Source organism: Netta rufina (genome assembly GCF_964035555.1).
Source record: "Netta rufina genome assembly, chromosome: 2".
Classification (NCBI taxonomy): domain Eukaryota; kingdom Metazoa; phylum Chordata; class Aves; order Anseriformes; family Anatidae; genus Netta; species Netta rufina.
In genome coordinates this window covers 49,097,342-49,122,938 of record NC_140124.1, presented here as the reverse complement: position 1 = coordinate 49,122,938, position 25,597 = coordinate 49,097,342, and the positions used below count along the sequence as shown (strand labels likewise).

The 25,597-nt window shown below is 43.4% G+C and overlaps 1 protein-coding gene across 2 annotated transcripts in view; it reads right to left on the bottom strand.

Moving 5' to 3' along the window:
• The window catches only part of KIAA0319, a gene marked incomplete at both ends in the record, with an annotated part of 40,429 nt that extends 16,243 nt beyond the window's left edge, over positions 1-24,186 (bottom strand). Inside the window, 10 exons of one of the 2 annotated variants that reach the window (XM_084283160.1) lie at positions 554-677; positions 2,165-2,393; positions 5,861-5,993; positions 6,806-6,898; positions 7,435-7,522; positions 7,894-7,991; positions 8,639-8,743; positions 10,952-11,135; positions 16,454-17,229; positions 24,138-24,186. In XM_084283160.1, coding sequence (XP_084139286.1) covers positions 554-677; positions 2,165-2,393; positions 5,861-5,993; positions 6,806-6,898; positions 7,435-7,522; positions 7,894-7,991; positions 8,639-8,743; positions 10,952-11,135; positions 16,454-17,229; positions 24,138-24,186 — 1,879 coding nt within the window. The remainder of the gene's footprint in view (positions 1-553; positions 678-2,164; positions 2,394-5,860; positions 5,994-6,805; positions 6,899-7,434; positions 7,523-7,893; positions 7,992-8,638; positions 8,744-10,951; positions 11,136-16,453; positions 17,230-24,137) is intronic. The other variant, XM_084283161.1, reaches the window with a different exon arrangement.
• Positions 24,187-25,597: the final 1,411 nt, after the last annotated feature.

Sequence of the window (25,597 nt, the reverse complement as noted above, 5' to 3'; positions counted from 1 at the left end):
AAGTAAAAAAAATATCAGATGAGGCCTGGTCCATTTGGACCTGTTCATCATTCAGCTTCCAAATCTAAACAACCAAGTGAAAGAAGCAGTTTTTGAAAACTACTCGCTTGACTTTCACCCCTTAGAACATGCAACAGAATTCTAGGGAGAATTCATATCACACAAGGGTTCTTCAAGAACTACAAAACAGTAAGAAAATTGAATAAAACATTGATTGATATATCGAACACCTTTGCAAAACAGATTTTGCAGGATATTAAACTGAGAGCTACATTTTAGTTGTTAGAAGTACACTCAAACATCTCTGTGCAGGGTGCCTTACATAATCAGGCTGGTGGGAGCCTTCAGGATCACCATCCGGACTTTCTGCAGTTCTGTTCTATTGTTTGCTTTGATAGAAAATGGAGGTGGAAGAGTCCTTGATGCAGGGATACCGGCTGTTCAGACTGCCACCTGAGTGGTGCAATGCAGGGAGATGAGGTATTTGAGGCTGGTGCTAAGGCATCAGGCTGGTCCACCCCGAGGGACCCAGACGTGCCTGCAGTCAACTTACCAGGCTGTACTATCAGAGTGACCTCAGCTGTGGAGCGCTGCCTTGCCGAGTCTGTGACAGTCAGCTGGAAAGTATAATCTCCTTCCTGCATTGCAGATAACTGGAGGTATGGAGTCCGCACTCCCTACACAGCGGGGAGGGGGGAGGGTAGAGGAAGAGAGATGGATACAGAAAAGCTCAAAACATCTTAGAGAGCAAACATGGAGGAAAAACAAAGTTTGTTTTAATTCACAATAATAATAATTCATTGCTTGAGCAAGCAGTGGAAGCGCCTTGTAGACAAAGAGTAGACTTAAAATTTGATGCACAGATGTCATATACCCAATATTGCAGCTGTCTACCAACCCAGAGACCTATATAGAGACAGTAAGCCTTAATTTTTTGTTACTATAATCGCTGCATTATTTCTGGACAACAGTAATTGTAATGAACACATGGGAAACTAACTTTCTCAATTAACAAATTAAACACCAATGAAAGATACTATACAATTATTTTTAAAAAATCATGACATCGATTAACATAATATTTATTTATGAAAGACAGTCAAACACAAAAACAAGTAATTAAACGCAAAAGCATAATTGACTTGACCCCAGCCAGGAAGGCTTGGAGAAAAAACACATATCAAACAAGACAACTCGGTCCTCAGTATAAACTTATGGCAGTCATTATTTGTCACATATATAAGCTCACGATAAGGCTAGGCCCAGCTGTATGTTCTTTTGCTAACAGAATTTAAAGCATATCTCATGAGAAACAACAAATCACAATTTCCTTCTTCATCAATTGCAATTATCGTCTTTTCCAGGGAAGTCTCGTGTGAACTAAAGGATATGGAGCAGATCCACCTGGAAACTCTGCTGAGGAGCATGGAAAATAAGAAGGTGATTGGTGACAGTGAACATGGCTTCTCTAAGGGCAAATCGTGCCTGACAAATCTGGTGGCCTTCTACAGCAGGGTTACAGCATTGGTGGAAAAGGGAAGAGCAACTGACGTCATCTAACTGAAAACTGTTACTGACTTCAATTCTCAGATTTAAAAAATACAATAAAAGAAAAAATAAATATGCCACCATAAAAGAGCATAACATCATTTTGCCTTTATAGGAAACTCATGTTTTAGTGAGCATAAAAAACACCAAACAGTGTGAATTGTTAGAAAGCTGACAGAAGTCTTGTGATCTTTCATTCAAAAAACAGAGTTCTTTCTCAGGCACTACTTTCTCCAGGAAGAGAAACTGTTTAAAGAAGATGCTGATTACCACTACCTTCTCTCAAAAACAGTTTGTGGCACGTCTAGCCTCTCAGAAGATGCAAACCTGTGGAGCAGGTAATAGGGTCCATGGTCAGAGCAAATTGAAATTCTCATACTCCCAGGAAACAAACAATAGCAAGAAGGAGAAATGACAATAAAGCATGAAAGAAAAAAAAAAAGCGATGATGAGAAGGAATTAGAAGTAATATCTGAAAAAGCTGAATACATCAGAGAGGAACAGCAGCACTCTGGGTATTTTAGTACTCCTGAATAGTTACTTTTTTGTGTGTTTCTTCATATAAAGGCAAAGATAAAAGAGCATTCTAATACTACATAAGGAGAGAGAGACATACCTGCATTGCTACCACCTTGCCTTTGCTTTTGGGACTGAGTGACCACTCATAGCTGACAATTTCATGGTCATCACTGCTCTGGTTTCCATTCAGTGTGATGAAGTTCTGGGGCAAGGTGACTGCCTGATTAGGTCCTGCATTAGCAATAGGTGGGTAATCCACTGGTTTGTTGACAGTCAGAGATGCAATTGTGGAGTTGGCTGCTCCATCTGAATCAATCACTGTGAGCCTACAATAGGAAAAAACAATATTGGAAATCGTTAGACCAGACTGCTGCTAAGCTATAAGGTCAAAGATTCACATTTTTCTGGTATGTGAAGAGAGCAAAATCGATACATAAACCAGAGTCGCTGATCTAGATTATGTGAACTTCTGCTTCAGAAAGACTTGAACTAAGGCTGGAAAGAAACTCAGAAGTCTGATTTTCAACCACATCTTGCAACCTAAAAAAAAAAAAAAAAAAAAAAAAAAGGCCTAGCTATTCTGGATCCCAGATAAAAACTGTTCCCTGCAATCAGCAGCAACACCATCATTTCAAATAGCTTTTGCTACAAAACCTTCAAAGTTTTGGTCAATAAAAAACAGGATTTCATTCACTGGCTATACTCCAACAGCCTCTGTTAATAACTACACCCAGAACAATTCTAAGCGTTCAGAAAGTCTGCTTGTCATAGCACAAAAACAGCTTGTAACTTCTTATTTCTTTGTAACATGCTGATACTAATATTAATGGACTTTATCATCAGCTCTGATTTTGGAAGGAGACATCAAGTGACAAAACTAAATGTAGCACAGGGTTTAAACAATCACTATTGCCTTTCAGAAACACAGTGGCAAATTACCTAAAAGTGGGAGACTTGAAAGCGATGACAGACTGACCTCCACAGTGTCGTAACCAACTACATCTCTAATGAACCACTGTTGCAACTACTGTATACAGCTGAACATATGGAAGGGAATCACTCCTGTAGCCTTCCACAAGTGAGAACAAAACTAGTGCTCCTTCGTCCTCTCATTAGGGAATACATACTTTTGCAGTGGATGCACGGCCATGTGTGTCAGGAGTCCTGGATTTTGTTTTCCAACTAATTTCCTGTGAGCTTGAACAGTAGAGTAAGTAGCCTGTTCAAGTACCTCATCCTCTCCTAAAGGCACATGAATATAGGAAGTGATTTCTTAGTTCCCTTGTGTGCAGAATACACTTAACAGCACTGCTTGTAAGTGAACTCTGTCCTTTTCAATAGAGGAAAAGTAATCTTACCCTCACTTCTGCCACTGTACAGCATGGCACAACTCCAGTAAAGAACAGAGAATGGAAGCTGAAGCAATTTTTTGTGATGCCTATGCAAAACAGCATGTTTCACATACATGTACACCGGTCATCAGCAGGCTTCCACATTCTTCTGATGCTACACTGATATCTGATGTATCCACTTGCAGGCTGTTACCTACTGGCAGCCAAGGCTGGATCAGTGGAAAGCACACAGGTACAGGATGAGGCTTTAAATTAAGAAGTCCAGAAAATGAACCCTGATTTTAATTAAAGCACACAGAACTGCAAACATTGCTTCTGTTGTCTGGACAAAATCCAGTGGATTTTGCAAGGATTAATTGGAAGAAAATAACAGCAAAGCAATGGCTTTTGGAAAGAACAGAATTACTCTTATAAAATCAGCACACCACGTCGCCTTGCAAAGATCTGTCTCCCAGTACTGTTCTGTCTGCCACCACCACTCAGGGGATGACTTTCACATCCTGACTGCAGTCTCATGTCAGGACATTTGCCAAGTTCTAAGCTGAAAAGAAATAAAAGATGTTCTCTCCCACTTACTGTTGCAGGAAGTGGGAGGTTATTTCATTTTATTTCATTTCCTATGCAAAACGAGGTGTCACTTTGTGCTGCAAAACATCATCACACCAGTATCAAAAAATCACAGCAAGCACTTCTTAATGAAACTGGTCCCTATCTCTCTCTACTGTGAAAAATGAAGGTGAAGAGCATACAGAAAAAAAATGAAGCTCCTTAAGGAGGTAGACATGAGCTTAAAACCAAACAAACATTTAATCATTAAGATTGGAGAAGACCTCCATGATTATCCAGTCCAACCATCCCCCTACTGCCAATGTTGCCCACTAAACCATTTCCTGAAGCTCCAGGTCCAACCCTTCCTTGAACACTCCCATGGACGGTGACTCCACCACCTCCCTTGGCAACCTGTTCCAATGCCTGACTGCTCTTTCTGACAAATCTCTCCTGTTTCCAACCTAAACCTCCCCTGGCACAACTTGAGGCCATTCCCTCTAGTCCTATCACTGGTTATCTGCGAGAAGAGGCTGAACCCCAGCTGCCCACACCTTCCTTTCAGGCAGTTGTAGAGAGCAATAAGGTCTCCCCTGAGCCTCCTCTTCTCCAGACTAAACAACCCCAGTTCCCTCAACTGCTCCTCACAGCACTTGTGCTCCAGGCCCTTCACCAGCTTCATAGACCTTCTCTGGACACGTTCCAGGGCCTCAATGTCCTTTCTTGTACTGGGAGGCCCAAACCTGAACACAGTACTTGAGGTGCGGCCTCACCAGAGCAGAGTTCAAGGGGATGATCACCTCCTTGGTCCTGCTGGCCACACTGTTTCTGATACAAGCCAGGATGCCGCTGGCCTTCCTGGCCACCTGGGCACACTGCTGGCTCATGTCCAGGTGAGCACTGACCAACACCCCCAGATCCCTTTCCTCTGCGCAGCTTTCCAGCCACTCTCCCCCAAGCCTGTAGCACTGCATGGGGTTGATGTGGCCAAAGTGCAGGACCCAGCACTTAGCCATGTTGAATCTCATCCCATTGGCCCCTGCCCATCAACCCAACCTGTCCAGGTCTCTCTGCAGGGCCTTCCTACCCTCCAGCAGAGCGACGCTTCCCCCCAGTTTGGTGTCATCTGTAAACGTACTGAGGGTGCACTCAATTCCCTCATCCAAATCATCAATAAAGATATTAAAGAGGATGGGCCCCCACACCGACCCCTGGGGAACACCACTCATGACCGGCTGGATTTCACTCCTTTCATCACCACTCTCTGGGCCCAGCCATCCAGGCAGTTTTTAACCCAGCAAAGACTGTACCTGTCTGAGCCATGGACTGCCAGCTTCTCCAGGAGAATACTGTGGGAGACCATGTCAAAAGCCTTGCTGAAGTCTAGGCAGACTGCGTCAGCCTTTCCCTCATCCACCAGGAGGGTCACCCAGTCATAGAAGTAGATTAGGTTAGTCAGGCAGGACTTGCCTTTCATGAACCCATGCTGACTGGCCCTGATCCCCCCACTGGTATAGTGTGACTGCATTCAAGATGACCTGTTCCATCGGCTTTCCTGGCACCAAGGTCAGGCTGACAGGCCTGAAGTTCCCCAGGTCCTCCTTACGACTCTTCTTATAAATGGGCGTCACATTAGCAAGTCTCCAGTCATCCATGATCTCTCCAGAAAACCAAGACCACTGATAGATGGTGGAAAGCGGCCCAGCAATCACATCCACCAACTCCCTCAACACCCTTGGGTGGATCCTATCTGGCTCAATGGACTTGTGAGAGTACAGGTGGAGTAGCAGGTCTGTAACTGTTTCCACCTGAATCATGGGGGGTTTCTTCAGTTCATCTAGCTGACATCAAGGAAAGACTTATAACCTGAAAAGGAAGTATTCACGCAGGCATACCTGAAAGTGTAGTTTCCAGGAACAAGCTTAGACAAGTGCAAGACAGGTGTGTCAGCAGATGCCTTCTGCTCTCGCAAAGGGCCTTTAATTTCCTCCCAGTGATAACTCACTATCTTCATATCATCTATACTTTCTACATGAATTAAAGAAAATCATATCAGTATATTGTAACAATAGCTTGTATGAATACTAAAGTCTCTCATGAACTTATCCCTAACCAGTGTTCTATAATAATCTTTACAAGCATATTCAAACAGGGTTTGTGTACCACAGCTACTGAATGACACATTATGAGTTACATTTTGTTTGCTCTACCATAAAAAAATATATATTCTTCACGCACAGATAAAGTTAATCTCAGTCAGATTCACTGCACATGAAAGTAGAATGACTACATATTCCCATTTGTTTTTTCTTGGTAAATACAAAAATGTAAACCTTCGCTTAACTTCAAAACAAGCTCACAGACATCTCATTGTATCTTACATGACAGGTGTCTACAATGAACCCAGACTGGCACAGAGGCCCATAATGGGAATTCCAGGAAGGACAGGAAAATACTCTAAGATCATATGCTGTTTGGATGTAGCAGCTTCTAACACACTGCCCAAGTTGAAGGGTGGATTTTTATAGTCTTGACACGTACTGCTTGATTTTATTTATTTAAACACAATCAAATCACATTTTCTGTAGCTAGGCAGAACAGCAGAAAGAAAAAACTTCAAAGTACAGGTCATTCCAGAACCAATATTACTCAGCCTCATACCATACAAACATTTGATCTAATTATCTTTTTAAAAATCATTCATAACTGGACTCAAATTCTCAACATGAATCATGATTCAGGGAACTTCTGTGAGTACACTGCAAAGGAATTTCATTTGTTACTGATAAACAGTAGTGTTCTAACTGTATATTAAAAATACAGGTTGGTCTAGTACATACGACTGCCATCAATGAAGGTGGAAGTTGTAGGCAAAGAAACTTCTTGTACTTTGGGTGAAGCAACAGCAACAGGTGGCTGATTAACTCTGATTGCTGTAAGAAAGACAGGGAAAGCATTGTGAAGACCCAGGCAAAGATAATCTGGTAACAACAAATCAACAGTCCCCAGTGATCCAAGTCTAGAATTGACAGCTGTGCAGCATCTGCAGTCCTTTTTGGACAAGGGACTGAGAAGGTTACTGAAGAGCAGTGCACTTAGGCAACAGTCTTCTGCTGCAGCCACTTCCATCTGGTATGATTTAGACAGACCTGTGCACTGTAACTTACAGCTACAGCCTGTTCAGTTCCTACTTGCTGATCCTAGTTTTAGTGGAGAAAGGGACCACAGAAGGTGTCATGATGCCTTCTCAGGTCTTGCCTCAGGAGGGCACAGGCTAGAGAGCACTTAACTGCAGTAAGCAGGATCCTCAGCTGCACTTACTTACAATGGTTTAAAGACAGCAAGACATGAATTACACCTCTGCATGATTGTACTACTAGATGTCTTTGGCAGACAATAACTGACAGAATACTACGAAGACAGATAATACTACTAGAGTTGAAGAAATTATTTTAGCCAACTGATTTACCTGGTTTGACAGTGACATTTACAAAACCTTCTCCAAAGGCATTTTCACCAGAAACCGTCACTTTGAAGGCATAAAGTCCCACTGATAACTGAGACATACACAGAACAAATCCAGTTACATGGTGAAATATACAGATGCAATCTGCATACAATCTGTTAATTGTGTTGTAAACGTAGAAAAATCTTGACATAAAAGAAACTCTAGGTTTCAAATAAGCACATACATGAAAAGCACTGGTTACTGCCTTGTGAGGTGAGGAATACTTTGGAATTTTTACTCAATCTCAGAAAATTATGAAAGCACTCTGAAAGAGGCATTTCTGGAAATCTGAAAAAGAACTGTTGACACATGCAAATGAAGACAACTGAGAGTAATTGGAATTTCTCAAATAAAGGTACTCTTCATTACAGGTTAAATTCCTGTACACACTGCATGGGCCTGAACTTACAGCTCACTTACATGAGACAGCTTCAGCGTCTGGGTGTACCTGTGCTCCATTTCACCACCATAGTCAGCAGGGTGACTGATTAAGCTCCACTCGTAGTTGTAGACTGTTTCTAAGACCAATAACATAGTGTAAGAATAATCAGCTCTGCCTTCAAGATAAGCCCAAGAAGCAAAGAAATTAAGTTCACCAGTCAGCTAAAACGCTGCAGCAGGGAACTATGACTGCAATTATTTGAGTCAGCAAAATGAAGTGTTATGAATACAAGTTAAGCTTCCACAGTGTGCTGTAACTTGGTAAAGTAGCAACGAAGTTAACAGCCTTTACAAATAAGTTTAAAAACCAGCTTCACCTGTAGCTGTGTAAAACATTCACCACCTATGAAATACACATTCTTTGCTGCTGCAGCACAGAAACTGGTAGTTTTAAGGTAAATGTTGTGTTCAGAACCTAGTTTTTCACACCTCTGCTTAACAACAAGATGCTGTAACCTTAGCCACATCATCTTTTGGTAGAAATCATGGGCTTTCTTACTGAATCATTTGGCTAATTAGTCCAAATTCTGAAAATACAAGCCACTCCAAAATCTCTAAAATCCAAAGGAGAAAATGCTCTCTGCAGATGAAGCCACAAAAAAGGTAGAAGGAGAATATTAGATTTTATTCTAGAGCATGAACATTCACATAACTTCGGACTTATCTACATTTACAGGCTGGTAGTGCGTTAGCATATTCTGTATGGCAAGGCCATTCAACTCACCTGTAGGCGGTGGCGGGACAACAAAGGCATTCAGTTCAACCTCATTTTTGGGTAGCATCACTTGTATGTTATCTCCAGCAGATACAACAAGTTCTTTTACTATATCTAAGACAGAATGAGTACATTATGTTTATAAAGATGAAGATACAAAATTTATATCCATCGCAAGTATTATTTGCAATGGATTAAGTAAAATTTGACAAATGTTCTGCAGTGAATAGGCAAATATAAATAAAAAAAATCCTGATACATAATCAATTAATAATCTGTCATAATCATGACTACGGCTCCTTCACCTTTTACTGATCTATTCAAGACAATTGTTCTTCCACAAATATGAAATATTCACCTACACTCACCTGCTTTAGACAGATGAGTTCTGATTTTTCTTGTATATCACAGTTAACATTTCTCTGCATAAAGAATTATGCATTTTTTTAATATTTGGTTGAAAGTACAGGAGTTCAAACATATACAACAAAAAAAGACAAAAAGGAGCCATCAGCACCAGAAGAATCTTCATTAAACTTCATTAAGTAACATAGTCCATCCTAAAACCAGTGTCGTGCCTTTTCTCCACCAACAAGCTTCTATGTTTGTGTGGCACTTGAATAGGCATGCCTAGGTGTCCAGCTCATCGTTGTCACTTTTAAAAATTCTGCTACTGCAGCAGTTATTTCCTTGCTAAACTGCACAGTCTGTCTACATGTCATCCAGGAACACCCTCACAGTTCTCATCCGTGCAAATTCTTTTCTTTTCCCAAAATGCTGATGTCTACAAACCCATGCCCCAACAGAAACATCCCAAAGCACATCTTCAAGCAACATTCTCATAGACCTGTTTTTAAAAGGTTTTAAACGTGTTCCTGACTACAGGGAGTCTACAGAATAAAGGTACTCCAAAAGCAACACTCACTAGTATCTACATGTAAGTGTCCAACTTTTACATGATGAGCAAGAGACTACTCAGCTGTGGCAGCTGACAGGTGTAAAAAGGGATGAAGCGAAAAGGTTATGCTGACAGTACACTTTCTGTTGCTGTTACTTAAATGTGAGGGTCCAGAATTGCTCGTGGAAGTTGCCCTTGACACCAGTGGAGGTTTGTGCTTCTAAAAAATCTTTTCACTTCCACATGTGATGAGAACAAAACGACTAGGTGAAGGTGATGACCAAAGCAGAAGGAGGGACTGTCTCCTAAACTGAGACAGTAGGACTGTGCAAAGCAATCTGAGGAAATCCTTGCGCAAAGCAGTACTTCTAGTGAGATTCATCACAACCTTTCCTTCAGTTGCTTCTTCCATACTCTTTTTTGAGTCCTCTTCAGCCTCCTGTGAGGGAAGAGGAGGAGCTGCCTAGTCAACACTCAGTGGTAATGATGATCCGTTGTCTTGGAGAGGATCCCTCTTGAAGCTTGTCTCCTTATGTTATCTCCTACCGCTATCCTGGCTGGCATGTTTTAGTTTGGCAGAACGTGCTAGGAATGTCCCAAACCAGACTTGCTCCACCAAGAAGCAAAGGGCTTAGCTCTCCCTGTCCCTCAGGAGCACAGAAGAGCACACACCTGCGATTCCCTGGTTCTTGTGACCCTTCTAACCCTTTGTCAGGGCACATACGAATGCAGGAAACTCAGCATGAGAAAGGAGATAGACTAACATATACACAGAATTTAATGCGACTACAGAGGGCAGAGCAATTAAACACATATTTTTCAAAATAAGAACTTTTCCTCTGTAGCTGGAAGTCTGATAAGCCTTCTTCCAGGTTTGAAATTAGAGTAAAATTAGAGTAAAATATTTTTTCAGGATGAAGTGGCCACGTTCTCCTCTATTAAGGGCTGGGCTTCCTCATGTCCCCCCTGCTCTGCTTCATGATACCGTACCACTATACATGGTGTGAACCCTACTGATGAGTTTCTGAGAGCAAGCAATATTTTGCAGTCACACAAAAACAGAAGAGTGCCTATAGGAAACTACTGTGTATCTCCAGAAAGTATTAGGTATTTCTCACCAATAAAAAAAAAATAAAAAATAACCTGTTACAAAAATGCTCTTAATTTGCTTTTAACTTTACTGCATTTAATTGAGTTATAATTTCCCACTGATGTTAGGCTTGGTCAGAATTTTTCCTCAGAAAGAACAAGCTGAAGGTTCTTAAGTTTGCACTGTAGGACTACATGCTTGAGGTGGGATGATGCTGCATTTGGATAAAGAGCTTATAACAACAGGATGCAAGCTTGCCAGTAGTAAAAGCTATCCCCACCTGCTGTCCAACCTGCAGGTACCCCTCAGATCTCCAGCCATGTTGAAGTATTACCTGCTTTAGGAGCAGTAGCAGGAGTTGGGAACTGCTGCATGGGCTCAGATGGCACAATATTAGTGGGAAGCAGCACGACCCCACCTTCGGTGATGTTCTCTGGGGCCACTGTGGGAGTCTGGGTTTTCTCTGACACACCTGGGGAGAATTCCACTTCGTCTGAAAGAAGGGAGTGCGTAGGAACCTGCAAAATGAGTTATTGAGCGTCATTTATGACTTGTATTTCACATTCATAGATTCACAGGTATGCTTTTCTTTAAACAGCATGTTGGGTTTGCCTGATTTATGTAGTGTGGTGGTTTCACTCAGCTGGGCAGCTGAACTCCACTACAACTGCTCTCTCATTCCCCCTTCTCAAATGGAAAGGGGTAGAAAATATGATGGAAAGGGTTCAAGGGTTGAGATAAAGACAGGGAGATTGCTCAACATAGGCAAAGCAGACTCAGTATAAGGACATTAATAAAATTTATTACTTGTTGCTAACAAGATAGAGCAGTGAGAAACAATCAAAAAAACAAACTCCAATATCTTCTCCCCCATCCGCCTTTTTCTACCTGCTCTCCTGAGCAGTGGACGGAAATAGGGACTGGGAGCTGCGGTCAATCCATGAAGCTTCATCTCCGCTGCTCCTTCATGTCAATCTCTGCCACCTGGTCCATGGGCCGCAGCCTCCTCCAGGCCACATCCACCTGCTCCACTGGGGGCTCCTCCACAGGCTGCAGCGTGACGATCTGCTCCATGTGGGACCCATGGGCTGCAGTGGGACAGCCTGCTCCACCAGGGGCCTCTCCACAGGCCACAGACTTTATCACTGTTCTCTCTGAGTGCACACACACAACAGGATCCTTGCCTCTCCTACTACATCTGCTCAGTCCTGGATTCACTCCTGAATTTCTTTCACATTCTTTCCTCACTACCAATACAGTGCACTCCATCCTACATCTTCAAAATCTTACCATGCTTTGACAAAGCAAAGGGTTTCTTTGCCTTCCAAATTCAATAGAAATCTACTGTTCTGAGCATCCTTTGGCTTTTTTCCTCTCCTGGCCCCTGGCCAGGCTATCAGCCGAGAAGCAGGCACCCAGGCTTTGCAGGGCAGACAGGGCACAGTCACACCTTTCCTGAGACACTCTTCTGCAATAGCACCAACCAACTCTTCACTCCTCAAGCCTAGGCAAGGCTTTGCAGTCAAAAAGGTGTTCTGTGGCACTGTCACAGCCAAAAAGCTTGAGACTGAGAACATAAGCAGTCAGCAGATAAGCGGACTGGGGCAGTATCAGAAATTGATCTCTTTAATCTCTCAAGGAAAAGGTATTACTGAGAGCAATACTGGAGCAGACGTGGTGTGAAAAATGAAAGGAAAATGAAAGAAGAGAAAGACTTCTTTCGGGGGGGGGTGGGAGTGGACGACAACATCACTTTAAGAACACGCAGCATTGCAGATTTCTGCTTTGGGCTGCCTGACAGTGACTCTGTACAGATTTCTAAATGTATTCATGTTACTGAGCTTTTACAGCCCATGGAAAAGCCTACAGTTGAGCTAAGGAAACATGTTAGTAAGAAGAAGCAGTGGCAAAACAGAACAAAGAAACAATAAACCACAAAAGGAAAATGCTATGCACTGAGCTAAACCTCCTGTGCATCTGGACACCTCACCAAAGGGACTGGAGCATAACATTTAGCAAAAAGAAGGGGACTGGAGACTATGAAGGGGAGAGAAGAGGTGTCTGGACAGCAGCTGAGCCTAGGAAAGGCCAGGGAAGGGTGTTTGCCGTAACTGTTTCCATCTTAGTTTCTCTACAGATGTCCAGATTCAAAGGGCTCCCACTTGGGGAACAATGAAAGTACAAGGGAAACAAGGCTTTGGCAATTTCTCAAAACCTTCTGCTTCTCCAGCTTAACATTTTTAAGATTGCTCTATGTTAACTGAAATCCCTTAAGAGTCATTTCACAAACAGCTTCCCAGTGATATCCCACCAAGCCTCTACAAATCTGCTAACAGAGCACTGCCAGACCACCTTGCAACTACAATACTTACAACTATCACAGAATGGCCAAGGTTGGAAGGGACCTTAGAAGATTATCTAGTCCAACCCCCTTGACAAGCAGGATCACCTAGAGCACATTGTGCGGTTGGCAACCAGGAAGGTTTTGAGTATCTCCAGAGGAGACTCCACAACCTCTCTGGACAGCCTGTTCCAGTGCTCTGTCACCCTCACAGGAAAGAAGTGCCCTCTCAAATTCATCCAGAACATCCCGTGCTTCAGTTTGTGCCCACTGCCTCTTATCCATGTGCTAGGCACAACTGAAAGGAGGCTGGCTCCATCCTCTCAACACCCTCCCCTCAGGTATTTATACACATTGATGAGTCTTCTCAGTCTTCTCTTTTCCAGGCTAAACAGGCCCAGCTCTCTCAGCGTGTCCTCATACGACAGGTGCTCCAGTCCTCTCATCATCTTTGCAGCCCTCCTCGGACTCCCTCCAGTAGCTCCATGTCCCTCTTGTACTGGGGAGCCCAGACCTGGACACAGTACTCCAGGTGTGGCCTCACCAGGGCTGAGTAGAGGGGGAGGATCACCTCCCTTGACCTGCTGTCAACACTCAGATCCATTCAGGATCCCATCGGCCACAAGGGCACATTGCTGGCTCACGGTCAGCCTGCTGCCCACCAGGACTCCCAGGTCTCTCTCTGCAGAGCTGCCCTCCAGAGGACAGCCCCCAGCCTGTACTGCTGCTTGGGGTTATTCCTCCCCAGGTACAGGACCCTGCACTTGCCCCTTTATGAACTTTCCGTTGAACTTTTCATTTTAAGTTCCTGTCCATATCGGCAGTACTTGAAAAAAAGCAAAGCCTTTCTATCCTAGCTGGGATGGCAAAAATCATTGAAGGAAATCACCAAGAAGGCTGGGCCATCTATATCAGTACCACCACACAGCATGAAATCTCAGCTTTCATAAAGCTGTATTTGCACCATCCCTTAGACATGAGAACAGATCTGCTCTGCTGCAGCAAAGCCACAAATCACCATTTGATCAAGAACAGCTGACAGAGCTCTTGAGAAGCTCTTAGAGGTTCCAGTCCCTGCTGGATGTCCTCTATGGGCTGCAGCCCCATGTCCACCTTGTCGGTGCTGTGATGATGTTATGCTTTTTTTGGTGTGGTGAATTCTTTCTCTTTTTTGATGTAAGTGAAGTTTGTGAAGGTTGTGATAACTGTAAAGTAAGAGTATATTGTGATTAGTCTTAAATATGCTTTTAACAGAGGCGAGGGGTGGAATGTAGTGGGTTTACGTGGCAAGGTTTTGGTAGCAGGGGGCCATAGGGGTGGTTTCTGTAAGAAGGATCTAGAAGCTGCCCCATGTTTGGGAAGGGCCCCACTGCTGACCCGAGCCGAAGCAATAAGCGATGTTGTTTTGTGCCTCTGTGAGAGCATATTTAAGACAGGGAAAAAACGCTGCGCCACACAGCAGCTGGGAGAGTGAAGGGAGTGAGGAACAGCCTTGCAGGTGCCAAGGTCAGTGTAGAGGGAGGGGGAGAGGTGCTCCAGGCACCGGAGCAGAAGTCCCCTGCGGCCTGTGGTGAGGACCATGGTGAAGCAGGATGTCCCCCTGCAGCCCATGGAGTACCACGGTGGAGCAGGGTTCCACGCTGCAGCCCGTGGAGGAGACCACGTTGGAGCAGGTGGCCCTGCACCGATGGAGGCTGCCGCCTGTGGAAGACCCCTGCTGGAGCAGATTCCGGGCCGGACCTGTAGCCCGTGGAGAGGAGCCCACGCAGGAGCAGGTGACCTGGCAGGAGCTGCTGCCCGTAGGGGAGCCAGGTTGGAGCAGTTTTCTCCTGAGGGATGGACCCCGTGGTACGGACCCATATCTGGAGCAGTTCTGGAAGAGCTGCTGCCTGTGGGAAGCCCACGCCGGATCAGTTCATCAAGGACTGCATCCCGTGGGTGGGACCCCACAGCACAGGGGACGAGAGTGACCGAGAAGGAGCGGCAGAGAAGAAGTGCTGTAGACTGACCATAACCCCCATTCCCCCGTTCCCCTGCGCCGCTCGGGGGGAGGAGGTGGAAGAGGGTGGATGGGGGGGAAGGTGCTTTTGGTTCCTTTCCTTTGTTTCTCACTTCTCTCGCTTGTTAGTTGTAGGCAATAAATCTTACTATCTCCTTATGCCGAGTCTGTTTTGCCCGTTACAATAATTACTGTGTGATCTTCTCGTCCTTATCTCAACCTTTGAGCCCTTTTCATCATATTTTCTTCCCCATTCCTCTTTGAGGAGGGGGAGTGAGAGAGCGGCTGAGGTGGCGCTCGGCTGCCCACTCGAGCGGAACCACGACAAGCAGCACCTCTCATGTTCCTCACAGCACTCCCAGAGCCGTCCCAAGAATCGCAGTTCTCAGGATATCTAGATCTCAAAGCAGAGTCCAGAAACTGCTGCATCTCTAGGCTGTGATGGCATCCAGATGTTCTCCATGCCTACACTTCTGCCACTTTGGTCATACCCTCCAAGAACCTCAGATATCATGGATTTCAAGCAACTTCCTTGTTTTCATGTCTTTTTCTTCCCTGCAACAATGGCAATAAATTGTCGTTTTTACAGCAAGAGAGAGGCTGCTGTTGGTTACAAAGCCTGATGGAATTTAGGGCAATCAAGACAACACCACGTAATTTTTACTTTTTCCCCTCTTGATTTTGGGGATGAGTCAAACCCAGCAGATGATGGCTTTACAGCCCATTTCAACTTTCCCACTGATCAGACTCTTTTCTGCAGGAGACAGAGACCCTTTAGAAACCATCTAACCCACTGGCATAAATAGAGAACAAGCACATGTCTTAGATATCTAAATTAGGCTTTACGTACTTAACAGATATTTAACTTAGGTTCTTTATTTATTATTGCCAGAGTCAAGGAAAGGAATCTGAGAACAAAAACTTCTCCAATTTATGCCATTGTACGTTCTGGTCCAAAGAAACCACTGTTCCTTCCCTTAAGTACCTTGACTCTCTCTCACATTTTAAAAGCATTATCAAAGTTATTTATTCAGCAACATTACATCTATAACACCATTAGGCATTTAGTAACATGAAAGCATAGAACACGCTAAATTTGATTGATAGAGTAACTGATGCTTACCGGTCTTGCTCTGTTGATGCTGGTGTGCACTACTACTGCTGAGCTTAAAACTTGGATTTGGATCACCAAGTGTCAGAAGGGCAGAATACCAAAACATTTCTATTAAGACAGGTTCGAGCCTACTGATCTGAATAATTCCAAGGAAACCCCACAGTACCCTAGAAGCAGCTCTGCTCCTTATTATCTGATAGAGAAGTGTCCTTCAGCAATTTATCTGCCTATTAAGACAACCCCTTCAGTCTTTTCTACACTATAACAAGACTAAGTCATTTGAATTCTATGGTTGCATTATAAAACAATCTAACTTGATTCGTCAAAAGAATTGTGAAGTGGCCTCACCATACTCTGCCTGCTTCTTGAGGGATACACGTACCTCTTCTTGCAAAGCATCATTGGGTTGTGCAAGCAGCTGAACAGCTGCTCTGCTTCCAGATGTCTTCCCAGGTAATGGTGTAATCCCTGGGAGAGAAGACAACCTCTCTGTGTAGTGCTGTTCAATAACAGAGCTCGCTTCAGAGCTGTTTTTATTCACAAGGCCTTCATCTTTTACAGCTTCCCCTTCCTTTTCAGGAAAGTCTTCCTGATTATCTCCATCATCAACCACTGAAGAGTTGAAACCATTTTCACCTGCCACCATCAGGCCCCAGTCAGCATAATCCGTGCTCTCCTTCTGTTCGTGTTTGATGCTCACTTGGAAGGGGTCCTGCTCCAAGTCTTTATAGTCATCTATGTATTCAGGTATCTCCTCAAGGCTGAGATCTTTCCCAAGCAAAGACAGCTCCTTCAGGCTACTCACTTCCTCAGATGGCTCATTCTGGCGTCCCACAGAGTGGACCATGCTTGGGATCACCTGTCCAAATCCCAGCAGTGAGGCTGGCCTCTGAGAAGGCCTCAGCACAAAGATTAGATAGGACTTCACCGTTTCAATTTTTTTAGGTTCACAGTTCTCTTTGTGTTGGCAGTTCACAATGTAACAGCGCCGTTCAAACATCCAGGACAAGTCACAACCCGAGAGGTCACAGCACGCTGTGATGCAGTCAGACACTGACGTAGCATGAGGAACTCGCATAATTTTAGCGGTCTCTAAGTTGGGAGATATTACTGCACCTGCATATGTGGCTCCTTCTCTGCACTGCTCACAATAGGAACCTGAAACAATAAAACCAGTATGAGGTACAACACTACAACCAAACCATAATATTGTTTTTTATGTCCAAAAAGGGCTTATGACATGAGACAAGATAGGTTGTACCCAGCTTAAACAAACTCATTTAACTAATGTCACCACTACTTTTCTTTTAGTATGTCCATTTGCAGTAGTATTTGTACTTAGGATTTTTCAGTGTAGGATCTCTATTTTATCACGTTTCTTATTGGCTTGCTCCAAATACAAATGCCAACATAAAGAGACCAAAGTCATCTGTGAATACTTAAAAACAAAAACAGAGCAGGGAAAAGAAAAAAAAAAAAAAAGAGGTACTCTGATACTCCCCATAATACAGGGAGAAAAAATAAGTTTTAAAACAAAAACAAGAAGCAGTAACATCTCATTGTTCCATCTGAGTGAGAAGGAAGCTAAGATCTCCACTTGAGAAACATGTCATCTCACTCAAACTTCACAAAAGCTGTCTCATACCAATGTAAACGCTGGACTTGATAATACAAGATACAGGGGCAGGGAGGGGAATTGAATTCTCAAAGTTTTACTGCTTTAACCATTCATGTGAAATCCCAAGAGCTTGTTCCAGCGCTGAGAATCTTTATACCTTCACTGCAAAGGAAGGAATCTTTTAGTATAACATCCAAATTATTTTCATAGCATAGAGATTACAAGTACAAAATACTTAAATCAAGTATGAATTGACTTAATGTACATCTGAATCAATATTTAACATTTTTTCCATGTACTATGACTGCTGTTCAAAATTCCTCTCCAAAATGCAACCTTAATCTGGTCATGCTTCAAAAAAAATGTTTAGTAAAATCAGCACATTGTTCTTAACATGGTTTTCAACCAAGCTTGCTATCTCAGCCAGTGAAAACAAGATGCCACTGCTGTGGAGCTAATACAGCAATGGTAAACCAACTTTGATTTGCCTGCCTTGCACGTCATTAACAAAGCTGTCAGCTGAGTACTGGTGGCAGAAAGCTCATTTATAGCATATTATAGCATAGGGCAGATAAAAAGAAGACAGTTTAATGGATTACATCTCTTCGGAGATTCAGCAAATCTCCTACACATGCAAGCATACCCAACAACCACACCACAGCTAACCCACTCCTGGGCTGAACTGCGGTTCACAACACACTGCCTGTGTCCAGCTACTGGACTACCTGGGGAGCATCGTACTGCCTGGGATGAACGCACAGCTTGCAAGACAGATTAAGTGCAGTGTGAGACACTCACAGCACCCCAGACTATTCCCAACTGACCCATCGCCCTAAAGGACAAGCTGACAGGACAGCCTGCCATTCAACCACTGACTTCTCTCCACTCCACTCAAACAACATAGCAGAAAATATAGAGCGGGCAAGATTTTATGATGGTTTTGCAGAGCTGGCTATTTGGGATGAGGAAAAGCAGTTGTTTTTTTGTTTTTTTTAAAAAATGTTTTGTTTTTAAATTCACTTGCTTGCAATTAGGTATAGCTGAATAGGAAGCTGACAAAAAGGATAAACAGCTTCAAGTACTGTTTTTCTGACTCTAGCTACTCCTTCATGGAGCTGGGAGGCTGACTAGTCTTCCACTTTTCAGATTCAGTGAGAAATCTACTCAAGCAAACAGGAACTTATAACAACCTAGCCTAACAACCCAGACATGAAGCACCTTTACCTGCACCCAGAAGATGCATGATTTGTGCACTTTTTCTTACACGTGCCATAAAGTTATTTCTTCCACATTTCCTTTCACCTCCAAGAACACAAAACCCTGGCAAAGACCATGAGCTGCCAGTACAAATTGTTCCTTTAAGTTGACGGGGCAACCAGAGGAGCTCTGGGTTAAAATGCTGGAGCACCTCCCAGCATGCTGAGGTGCCTCTGTAGTGCCTGTGCACTAATGCATACGGTATGGGGAATAAACAAGAGGAATACAGAGATCTGCACACAGGGCTATGATCTTACTGGGATCACAGAGATGTGGGGGAACAGCTGCTGCAGCTAGAATATTGCAATGGAGGCTCTTTAGGAAGGACAGTCTAGGAAAACAAGGAGGGGGTGTTGCCCTTAACGTAAGTGAGCAGCTGCAGTGGGCAGAGCTCTGCCTGGGGACGGATGAGGAGCTGACAGAGCTTGTGGGTTAGCATTAAACAGAGGACTGGGAAAAGTGACCTCACAGCAGTACGGCTGCTACACACCACCTGACCATGCAGAAATCCTCTGGGTACTGTTTTAATCCCTTCCCTTCTTTACCTCATCATTGAAGGAGAAAGTGACTAACCAATTAAAAAAATTTGAAAGTATGATTATTTTTTTGTTCAGAAAAGACTGACCAGAAATTCTTAGAGACAAGACTCACCAACTGGAATAATCCAAACTCTAGCCTTGGGCCAGACTTACAGCCTGATGTCAAGCAAAGCTTCAAATCTCATTCTGCCACTTTCAGATTGATATACCAGCTATGATATTGCAGTCAGCCTCCCACAAAATTTATGGTGTTTCATTATCTGCAGAGAGAAACATGTCCACAATGCTCCTAAGACAACGCATGACTTTGAACCTAAATGTCCCAGCCAAGTGTCCTAGACACGAACCTTAGCCATCCCCTTCTCATGAACAACGTGTCAGATGGCCTTTGTTTCATCCTGATGAGAAATGGAACAAACTTCATGATAGATGATTTCTATACAATGGGAAAATTATTTCCCAGCCAGCTCTAAATTAAATCTAACTGTAATCCTGTACTGTAATATGAAAGTAATCAGTTTCACCTCTTGCTTCGTCTAGATCTATACCTAACTGAGATAAATTCTAGCAGTAACTGGGCAAAAGTAGACAAATAAAGGGAGGCTAGATCAGCCTGACACTAGGTGCGTCTATTAATTGTGTTCAGATGGGAAATACAAGATCTACTTCTACTGAACTTCATCTTAACTGTAATTTCACATTCCCCTTTCTCTCACCCCCAGTCTCCAGACTGCAAAGGGCTCAAGTAAAATGTAGCTTGCCCTTTCTTATTTACAGAGTATTTTCTGAAAGTGACACGTGAAATGTCACATAGTGACATTTGTGTCTGCTAAAACACTCCCATAACAGATAACAAGGGAATATTTTTTTCCTTCTGTCAGATGGACTCAGAAATTAAAGCACTCATCTACTCCGAACAGTCCTTGCCAAAAAGGCATCATGCAATTTGGTTTATTATTTCTGAAGCATGCATTCAGGTTACCAACAAAAATAATGCTTCCCTTCTTTATGAGCCCTGAAAGCCCTCTGGTGCCCAGCCTACAAGTTCTGTAAGCATTACATGCCTGCAGTAGGACAGTGCCAACATGTCCACAGACCTAGTTAAGCGAGCTGGTTAGCTTGCCTGCACCTCAAAAAAAAAACCATAAAATAAAATAAAAAAAGCATCAAACCAAACTAAGAACTAGTCACACTATGGAATATAGCTTCATTTTAAAGGGATTCCTTCCTTTAGTGAAGAAACACTAACATCCTTCTTCAAGCTGCACACCACCACTCTCATCTGCTTACACGAGCCCTCTCATTCAAGAGCCCTGAAGGGCCCTGAAGGAGCGCAGCTGGACCTCTACCACAGCAGGCAGGACACCATCCTGCTTGGCTGGGCAAGGGGACTACTTGCAAAATCTAACGGAGGCTCTCTGCTCTCTCTGGCAGGTTCACAGAAAAACCTAACACTTTGCCCTGGTTTCAGCTGGCTTCATTTTCTCCACAGTGGCTGGTGCGTGCCATCTTTTGGATTTAGGAGAAAAATACTGTTGATAACACACCGATGGTTTTGTTGTTGCAGAGGTACTCTGCAGTACCACTGTTGCAGTGGTACTCTGTGGCACTTAGCTGCCTGCTGGGGTTAAACCACAGCCAAGAGGCACGGTGCACTAACACCTGTATGACACTAATACCTACTGCCACAGTCAGCTTAAGCCTCCCAAGAAGCATTAGTCAAGGTCACTGGTACATATCTGGGTTCACTAGGTGATCTGCCTACTGTTTTAGTTTTGTTTTTCATCAAAACCAATTGAACGCTAGCCAAAACCCATCACGCACAAAATAAACAAATAAATGGCATCTAAGTAAGAGAGCCCCCTGCTCGTGCAGGGACACCTAGAGCAGGTTGCCCGGGACCGTGTTCAGATGGCTTTTGAAGATCTCCAAGGATGGAGACTCCACTATCTCTCTGGGCAACCTGAGCCACCACCCGTACAATGTTTCCTGATACTCAGACAGAGCCTCCCGTGTTCCAGGTTGTACCAATTGCCTCTTGTCCTGGCACTGGGCACCACTAAGAACCTGGTTCTGTCCTTTTTGTACCCTCCTTTCAGATATTTGCACTGATAAGATACCCCTGAGACTCCTCTTCTCTAGGCTGAACAGTCCCAGCTCTCTCAGCCTTTCCATGTAGGAGAGATGCTCCACCTTCACCATCTTTGTGGCCGTTCATTGGACTTCCTCCAGTATTTCCACATCTTTTGTACTGAGTAGACCACATTAACTCCTTTTGACAAACCAAAGCGTTTATTATTCAGTATCTTTCTGAAGATATTCACTAATAAGCCTGTTTCTCTGTTCCTTCTCAAGGATGCAATGTTAAACCTCTCTTCTATTAAATCTGCCTTCTTGTTATCCAAGTTAAAACGAGTGGTAAAAAAATACTTGGTATAAAAAAAATGGAACAGATGGAGGTCTTAAAAGATTCCTCTTTTCTTCCTGCATTTCTCCTTCCACCTGCTCCCCTTATTTATTTTAGGGGAAAGAAAAAGTAGTCTTCAGAGGCACAAGCTCATTTGCAGAGAAAAACTGCGTAACAAACATCTAGTAGCTTCTTAAACCTGAGACAATTCACATTTCAAATTGCACACAGGAAAAAGTCCTTTTGATATAACAGAGGTGAGCATCTACTCACAAATTTCAGCAAACATATCCTGGAAATCAGTGAGTACCTTAAAGTTCAGAGTTGATCTTAATTGGATGGAAAATGCCAGCAAAATATTGAGATGTAAATAAATAAATGGAGGGATGATACTACAATGTTTAGCCTTTAAACACTGTGTGCTTGTACCTGATACAGGAAAAAGCTTAGAATACAGCCAGCAGTCTGGGTGTAATGGTCTTGGTCTCAGATTAATCAAGAGAAGGCAGCAAAATTGCAACTAAAGAATGACAACAATACTTTCCATGTGCACAAGGAGGATATACTAACAATTAACATCATCAAAAGCCTAAAAGTGTGACATCCTTAACAGCCAAAATTCAGCATTTACTGCACATTACTACCTTCTACTGAAGGTTGTGTGTGGGGTGGGATTTTTGTTGTTGGGTTGGTGAGGTTTTTTGGTTGTGTTTTGTGTTTTTTTTTCCCCCCTTTTCCCCTCCTCCTCAAGATACTGGCAAGGACACTACAGCAGATACTCAGCATCTCATAGGAGAATTATTTTAAATTTTTTTATTATTATTTACAAAGAGTACACTTACTGTTTAGTAAAAACAAACAAACAAAAAAAAAACACTCTGTTCTATGTTCTGCTAAAAAACTTGGCAGGGTAAGATCCTCACGGCAACCCTAATGACTGCTCCAAAACAGCTACCAGCATACCTGTAGTTAATGTCTATCCCCCATTTCCAAATTCAACAATCAATTTAAGCTTAAACACAGAGGCAAGGCTCTCCCTCATTAAGAAGCCAATTCTTTTTATATTACAGGATGGGTAAGACAAATAACTGAATACTATTTTCTTTATTCTGGCTAATTAAGAAAATACTTTAATTAATGAAATACTGCTTTGTGGCCCTCCTCTGGACTTGTTTTAAGAGGTCCATGTCCTTCTTGTGCTGGGGGCCCCAGAGCTGAGCACAGTACTCCACGTGGGGTCTCAGGAGAGCAGAGAAGAGGCGAAGAAGCACCTCCCTTTACATGCTAGATACATGCTAGATTCTTTTGATGCAGCCCAGGATATGGTTGGTTTTCCAGGCTGCAAGTGCACATTGCCAGCTCACGTTGAGCTTCTCATCAGCCCGCACCCCCAGGTCCTTCTCCTCAGGGCTGCTCTCAAACCACTCATCGCTCAGCCTCTATTCACATTTGGGATTACACCAACCCATGTGCAGGACACTTGGCCCTGCTGAACTTTGTGAGATTCACTTGGGCCCACCTGTCAAGCCTGTCAGTATCCCTCATTATGGCCTCCCTCCCCTCCAGCGTGTCAACTACACAACTCAGCCTGGTGTTGTCCATGAACTTGCTGAGGGTGCACTGTCCATGTCACTGACAAAGATGTTATGCAATATTGGTCCCAATACAAACCCCAGTGGGACACCACTCATCACTGGGCTTCACCTAGAAATCGCATCAATCATTCTTCATCTGATTATGGAAATAAATTCTGTATTTCTGTGGCTGAAGCAGAAACCTACATGATTTTCTTGTGGTCTTTAAAAGGAAATACATGTCTGAAGATGGAATGAAGAGGTGGAAAACGTGAGCAAATCCATTTCTGCTTCTCACATGTCAACCATCCTATGATACTTCAGAGCAAAAAAGGCAGCTTAGACCACAAACAATTCATCACTGCTAAACTTCTGTCCTGCAAGAGAAAGAGAAGGAAAACTCCTGCAACTCTTCCTCTATTCCCTCTTGCCACACACATATGAAACAGCCACACTGAAATTGTCTCCAAACAGTCACTCAAAAAAAATGCATTGCTCCTTTGCAACTGGCTGCCAGTTATGAAGCTGTACCTTATGAGAACTCACTGAGGAGCCACAAGATTTCCCAGCTCTTGTCTTATTCATATTTCATTCACTCCAGCGTTCACACTCCAGGAGCATTTGCTTCACTCATTCTGCATGACTCAGATACACAAGAAGCAAACTCCTACCTGTTATTGCCCATAGTAACAGGCAGAGAACACCAAGTCCAAATGCCATGCTGCACCCAGAGGGCAGTGACAACTGCTTTTCCAACCAGCTGCGTGGAAATTATAGGACTTGATGTCGGTTTCCTCTAATATTGTTTAATACCCTGCTGTGGCCGTGAAGCACTGCAACAGACAGCACAGGAAGAAACAGGTCAGATGTGAGCATCAATTAGAACGTCACAGTAAAAGCAAACAGACAGGTTAAACACAGGCTTCATTATTACTTCCTGACTGAGGACACAGTAGATTAGGCAAGGTGAAGATGCAGAACAAATTACCTACCTGGAAGTCTCATTCTCTAGAGATACAGAAATGTTCAAGATATATTGGTACTTGGTCTCCTGGACTTCCTAACTAACTAAGCAATCATGGACATTATCAACCACACTAAAAATCCTAAAAGTGTTAAATCAATTCTCAAGGCAGCAAGCAAGCCATTCCCTCCCAGCTACCAAGGTAATACAAGCAGACACTTCTCCAGAGTCTCTAAGCTGACATCGCCTACCAGGATACTAGGTTCTCCAAATAAGATGGCCAAAGCAAAAAATAGATCTACAAAGGAATAAGTAATTCAAATCCACATTATTCATCCAAGGGAAAAAAAAGTCAGTTTAGCCAAACTTACAGCTCCTCCTATACAAACAATTCTAAGCAGATCCAAAAAACAACTTTGTAAAGGAAAACACGAGCAGCATTTTTATTAGAGAATAGTCCTTCTCAAAGCAGAGCATTCCAGTCAACTCCCTTTGATGTTCATTAAGTGACTTGGTAAAGACAGTGACATTCGAATCTCAGATACCCACATGACAGAAATGCTGCTAACTGGCTGCTTTTGGCAGGTTCCTTAAAACACGTACTTTTATATTTTTAGTTTAAAACCATTCCTGCCTTGTCCTGTCATTATCTGCCCAAGTAAAAATTTGAAAAGTTGTTCTCTATATTTTTATAAGCTCCGTTTAAGTACTGAAAAGCTACAATAAGGTCTCCCCAAAGCCTTCTCTTCTCCAGGCTGAACAGCCCCAGCTCTCTCTGCCTTTCTTCATGAGAGAGGTGCTCCAGCCCTCTGAGCATCTTTGTGACTCCCCTCTGGACCTGCTCTAACAGCTCCACATCCTTCTTGTGCTGGGGGAACCAGACCTGGACGCAGCACTCCAGGTGGGGCCTCACAAGGGCAGAGCAGAGGGGGACAATCACCTCCCTTGGCCTGCTGGCCATGCTGCTTTTCATGCTGTGTGCCTGGAAATGCTTTCCAAGTTTAGCTACCCTGCCACCTTCCCAGGGGGTCCAGGTGATGCTGACAAGCCTGAGGTTCCCCAGGTTCTCCCTCCTTGCCCTTTCTGAAGACAGGAGTGACAGCTGCTTTCCTCTAGTCCTTGGAAACTTCTCTCAATCCCCATGATCAAAGACTTGCAATTTGCAGA